Source organism: Gekko japonicus, unplaced genomic scaffold (genome assembly GCF_001447785.1).
Source record: "Gekko japonicus isolate JY-2015 unplaced genomic scaffold, Gekko_japonicus_V1.1 scaffold3091, whole genome shotgun sequence".
NCBI classification, from domain to species: Eukaryota; Metazoa; Chordata; class Lepidosauria; order Squamata; family Gekkonidae; genus Gekko; species Gekko japonicus.
In genome coordinates, this window is record NW_015167629.1 from 90,503 (window position 1) to 96,641 (window position 6,139).

General features: G+C 43.5%; 1 protein-coding gene across 1 annotated transcript in view; it reads right to left on the reverse strand.

Annotated features, from left to right (window-relative positions):
- LOC107112851 (cytochrome P450 2K4-like) overlaps window positions 1–2,583 on the reverse strand; it is a 25,247-nt gene extending 22,664 nt beyond the window's left edge. Inside the window, 1 exon segment of the mRNA XM_015414049.1 lies at window positions 2,401–2,583. Within this exon segment, the coding sequence (XP_015269535.1) occupies window positions 2,401–2,583 (183 nt within the window).
- Window positions 2,584–6,139: the final 3,556 nt, after the last annotated feature.

A 6,139-nucleotide genomic window follows, 5' to 3' on the forward strand; every position in this document is an offset into this window, starting at 1 on the left:
GCCGCATTACAAGAGAAGCCGAGCCAGACACAGGACAGGGCTGGCTTGTTTTTTAAACCGGTATTTTCTTCTTAGGCTATTGGACCTGAAAAAATTCAGAATTTCTGAAAAGTCCAGGATCCAAATACCATACCAGTATTGGGATCTGGGATTTTTTTTCAGAAATACCAATTTATTTTCAGGCCCAGTAAGACCCGAACTGAAAAATACCAAATAAAAAAAATTGTGCACCTCTAATGTGCTTGCTCTCTCTCACGTGCATACACACACAAGAAACATGCCGCAAATGGTTCTTTAAGAGAGGCTAGGGTTGCCAGCATCAGGTTGGGAAATTCCTGGAGAGTTTGGAGTGGAGTTTATAGGTGGAAATGTGCTGTTGGGGCTTTTAATTGCGTGGAGGTAACTAAGATCATAGCCTCTGTTAAAGGGACACAACATTCTTCTCCCTGCAGTTTCCAACAGTACGATCTACTGAACCCTAGAGTGATATGCTAAGCACTAGAAAATCACACTTTCTCCCCATTTAATACATACAGGGTACAGTCAGATGGGCTGTTTAGTCTGCTTTCGACCTGCCTCAGAAATGGATTTTATCTGCGCGATCACATGGTCAACATCTGCCTCCCGTCTCCAGCCATCGCTTTCTGGCTCAAAACTGCTTTAACCTGGAGTATTTTGATACCAGGTCCCCAAGTGGTGTTTTCCTGATTCTCCGGTTCCAGCCGCATTTCCCCCCGTGTGATTGCTCTTCCGGTGTCGAGCTACTTCCGGTTAAAACCCCCTCCCCGCTCGAAAGCTGCCCGAGGCTTCCGCTTTTCGCCCACCATTTTGAAAAAAGTGTTGGCAGTGTGCGCATAGGCGGAACTCCGCCAACGCGTTATTAGAAGCAATGTTTAAATGGTGCCTAGTTTTAGCCTTTAGACGAGTTCGGGATCTCACGGAGGCCATTTTCGGGGTAAACGTTTAAAGGGAAGTGTTCCTTTAAAGTTTAAAGGGAAGTGTTACAGTAGTCGGGTTAAAGTGGAAATTGCTGTTCTGTGCATGCATGAAAATTTTAGTTCTACAGATACCTGTGCGTATGCCCAAACTGAGAGAGAGAAAAACCGGGAACGGTGGGGAGCGATGTGGCTGCGCAGCGATCCGGGGCAAGGAGGTAGCAAGGAGGTGATTGTGATCGCGATTCTTCAGGTTAAAAAAGACCGCATCAGGGCCGGAGGAACTTGAACTGCTCCCAGCGCGCCATCTGACCGCACCCAGAGGCTGAGTTCAGACTGGCAGTTTGAAGCGGGAGGGAGTCGTGGCAAAAAAGAGCTGGAACAAACTGTTCACACTGCAGCGACTGATGTGGGAGCATACCGGGAGGAGGTGCAAGGGAGCGTTCACACCGTTGTCCCGGAGGCACGGCTGTAAGGAGATATCTGAAGATATGCGCTTATGCACATGAGCGCATGAGCACATAAGCGCACAAGAAAAATGCGGCTTTTGGTGATCACACTTTGTTGATGCGGAATGGATGTGGGATAATCGTGCTTTCCAGGGTTTGCTACCACTTTCACCAGGTATCTTTTAAACTCGGGAGCGAAGCACTATGAGACGGGTTGAGTATGGGTGGGGAACACCTGTCAGATGTGCCTGTGTGACCGGCCCCTTTAATCCGGTTGTGGAACGTTTCTGAAACATGTGTATATTGGGGCAAACTGCCAGTCTGAACTCAGCTACAAATACACCGAGGCAGAGAAAGGTAACAATAGGTTAAGTTTTCTTTATACAGGTGCTTGATAGCTTTGAAAAGCAAAACCACTGTGTTCCGGATCATATTATGGTCTCCAGGGGAGAAGTTAAACATGTAAACATATATTAAGTGTTGTACATGTTTTGCCACCGCTGAGCTCTTATCTCAAGGGCAGTTCTCGGGAGAGCTCTCTCAGCCCCACCTACATCACAGAGTGTCTGTTGTGGGAAGGGGAAGGGGAAGGAGTTTGTAAGCCGCTCTGAGACTCCAAGTGAATGGCGGGGAATAAATCCAATCTCTTCTTCTCTTCTATACAGAAGAAGAAAAAGAAGAAGAGATTGGATTTATACCCCGCCCCTCACTTGGAGTCTCAGAGCTGGGGAAAGGGGATTTGAGAAATGTTTGGTTTGGTTTAACTTGGTAGAGGTCTATGAATTCATTCTTGGCCCTGCAATGGTTTAGTTAAACAGAGTGCAGTTACAGCAATTATTGCTTCTGTATTAATACTAATATGGAATTGTATTACTATATCAAGTATGCATAAGCAAATTATGCAACGTATGTCTTCGCATTAATGCTCACATTTGGGATGGAGAAACTTAAGGTCCCTCTGCCTTATGAGATCAGCACAAGGCAGGGATCTAGAACAAAAAACCCAAGAAGCTTACCTTCATCATGGTTCTGTAAGGCCTCTTCAGATCCATGAGGTGGAGGTTTCCAATGAGTGGTAATGGGTGTGGCCCTGGTGGGAAATTTTTGCCACTGCTTTTCCAGAAATCACTCCTTTTCCAAACGAATGCAAGTGTAAGGGCAAATACCAACAACACAGAAATAGGATCCATCCAATCCATTTTGTGCTAACAAGAAGTCGCTTGTAGAGGTTACAGAAAATTTTGCAATGGATTTTGATCAAGGGCTGTTGCTCTCCCCTGGAATGAGCCGCACAATTTTCTTTATATAGACACAGCCCAGTACTAGCTCTCACCAATCGTCCAACCCATGCCCTTTATAAGATACATTCTCCAGTTTTCTGTGTGCTTGAGCTATAAAAACCCTGTGTTGGAATGGGTGGTGTCTAATTCATCAAATGGAAACTTGACAGGACGGATCTAAACTCTCTTGACTCCAGACTGGAAGTTCAATGCCTTATTATCTGGAAGGCTAAGCTAGTTAATTATCTACTGGGTCCAAAGAGAAAGGTTGCCAGTGAATAGTTGGGTTGACTCCTGAACTATTTCTTATTGAGAAGTTTATGATAGTTGAACATGACCTTCTGAACTGCTTTCCCATTGAATTAATGACAAATATTTTGAAACAAGTGTAGGACATTTGCTTCATTTCAGCCTGTCTAGATATCAGGGATGGAAAGGGGGAGAGATGTGCAATTTTTTTTTTTTTGTATTGCTAATTCAGTCACCTCCGGAGTTGTGTGGTGCACACAAAAGTTTAAAAGAAATGGCTCACTGTTAGGTCATTTTAATGCTAATATCCTGTATCTTTGTTATTGATACTGCACATCCTTTTCAAAAATATATACTCATTTATTTCAAATTATTTCAGATAACTAATGCACAATGCATTACTTGGTAGAGAGGAACACCAACATGGTCCGACATACCTGAGGGACCGCATTTCCCCACATATTCCCCAAAGAAATATCCTGTTGGTGTTCCTCTCCACCAAGTAATGCATTGTGCAATAGTTATCTGAAATAATTTGAAATAAATGAGTAAATATTTTTAAAAAGGATGTGCAGTATCAATAACAAAGATATTAGCCTTGGAGAGCGCGCACATCAGAAGACTCCCGTGGAGGTTCAGGACTCTCCCCGCTTTTTCATATCTACGACTTGGCAACCCTAATGTTATTCGGCAGAGAGTTCTACCAGGTCGAGGCCCTGGCCCTGGTCGAGGACAGCCAGACCTCCCTAGGGATCACCAGCAATTTGTTACCAGCCAATCTCAGCATTCTTCTGGGGACATATTGGAGGAGACGCTCCCAAATGTATTGTGGGTCCCTGACCATTCAAAGCCTTAAAAGTCAACACTAACGTCTTGAACCTGACTCGGTACTCTGAGATAAGATATGTGAAGGGACCTGAAAAGCACATGGGGCGGGGGGAACAGTCGTGTCATATCCTGTCCCTACAAACTGAATAGGGGGCAGCCTGTGCTGTACAAGGTCTATCAAGCTGATGCATGCAACCCAACACAAGTTCTCTGGTGGCCCTTCATAGTTACAGAGTACATAACCAGCAAGTCTGTTTTGAAATGATTAAAGGTGCCTAAAGGGAGGGAAGGTGCCATGGTATAGCCCAGGGTGTCAAACATGCGGCCCGGGGGCTGGATCAGGCCCCCTGGAGGGCTTCTATCAGGCCCGCAGTGGAACTGGCTGTCTTCTGCTTCTTTGTCCAGTTCTGCTGCTGCTGCGTCATCGTAGGTTTGCAGCTTACAGATACACACAGCTGAACAGCATACTCAAGATTGCAACAGCACAGACATTTTGATGCTATAATTCAGAGCAACTGAGCCCGCTTGCAGGAACGGCGGGGTATAAATGTAATGAAAATTAATAAATAAATAAATGGTGGGGGATGAGAGGATATCAGCCATAATTCTGGTTTTTCAAAATTTGGCCTTACCGCTTACAACCTGGAAGGTGTGAGAGTGACTGGGATTGAGAGAGTTGGATTAATTCCAGGATTCATGACAAATACGTGAGTCGATTTTAATAGAAAAGTTAATATTAACAAATCAGTTCCATGGTTGTTTCCATTGGTTCCAGTGGGAAATTGATTTCCGGATCAATTCATCCACACAGCTCCATTCTGGTTCTGTTTCCTGGACACGCTAATCTGGTACGGAACGTTGGGAACTGGCTTCCAGAAAGATTCTCACTGGCCCAGCACCGTGAACCTGCCGGCCGGTGGTTTGTGCTGCCTTCTATGAATAGCACTTTCTTATGTATAGGATGTATGCATTTAAATTCTCCTACACGTGCGCGGGCACACACACAGTTACTATATTTTTAGATGGCGACTTATGAGAAAAATATAAAGTCCTAGATACTGTGAACCTAAAACAAGTAATAGCTTTTTACACACATACCCATAACATGATTCTTCTTCTGTACATTTTCACCGAGTTCCATTTTGTGGGCTCTCACGAGGTTGCCAGCCTTTCTCTGGCAGTGGGCAGGAGGTTGGGGGGGGGGGCAGAAAAAAACTGCTGAAATCTGTGTTGCTCAACATGACAACATACCTTCTCGGTGAAGGCCAAGATGTGTTATAACCCACCACTCTAGGGATTTCTCTGACGTAAGGACCATAGATTGGTGGAATTCCTAGAGTGCCACTTGACATATTTGATGGCAGTTCTGGGTATTTATCAGAACTGACAGCGCATTGAGCAATACCAGTCCTGCCCATCCATTTTCTCTGCTGCTTCAGTTAATGTTGATGGGGAATGTGGGAGAGCTGATGCAGTTTTTCGTGCCAATAGTGGGCAAATGGCACCTCTAGCGTTTCCGTTTTAGTGCAGATGGAAACATTTTTAGTGTATCAAGTTAGGGCATTACTTCTTAGCGGTTTTTACAGATTTTTATTCACATGGCAGTGTTTGGGAAACAATTTGCTATCATTTCAAAAATCTTTCCATATTTTTGAAATTTTTTGAATTTTTTTGAATTTCTTTGAAATTTTTGAATTTTTTGAATTTTTTGAAATTTTGAAAATTGAAACAGAAATTAAGTTCACTTACATTAACTGCAGCATCAAGGTAGGCCTACAGCCCATGCTGATACACCCCAGGTGTCCCTTTCCCGTCGCACAAAGGAGAAGAAGGAGATGGAGGAAAAGAAAAATAACCTATGGCAATCTTTTTCTAGTTTAATATAAAAGGTACAGAAGTAAAGGCAAAGTCATATACTGGTGAATTATTATTATTTTATTATGACTAACGCTGACAACTTTAATATGCACAGTGTTTGATAATCGTAATGACAAATACATAACACTATCAACAAGGGTCATTAATCTGCTTATGATAAGACTAGAAAGAAGGAAAAGAGAGATGTGCCCTCAAAGCTGGTGGCTAAGCAATGGTGTGATTGCAAGCCAAATGGATCAATGAATGTTCAGGAGGAACTCCTTCTCCCTGCAGAAACACCCCACTGGATCAAAGCCAGTATCTTTCATTTTCCATATCTCTTTCTTAACCACAAAAATTGTTTCACCAAGAAATCAGTTGCGTTTGCTTACTCATTCAGTAAATCGTGGTCTTTGTTTTATATATCCTTCTCTGACTTGAGGCAGTACAATTGCTCAAACGAACTCCAGAATTAGCAGAATGGGTAAGAAAACCAAGTGGACTTTCATGTTTGTGAAGCAGGTTTCAGGTGTCAAACCCA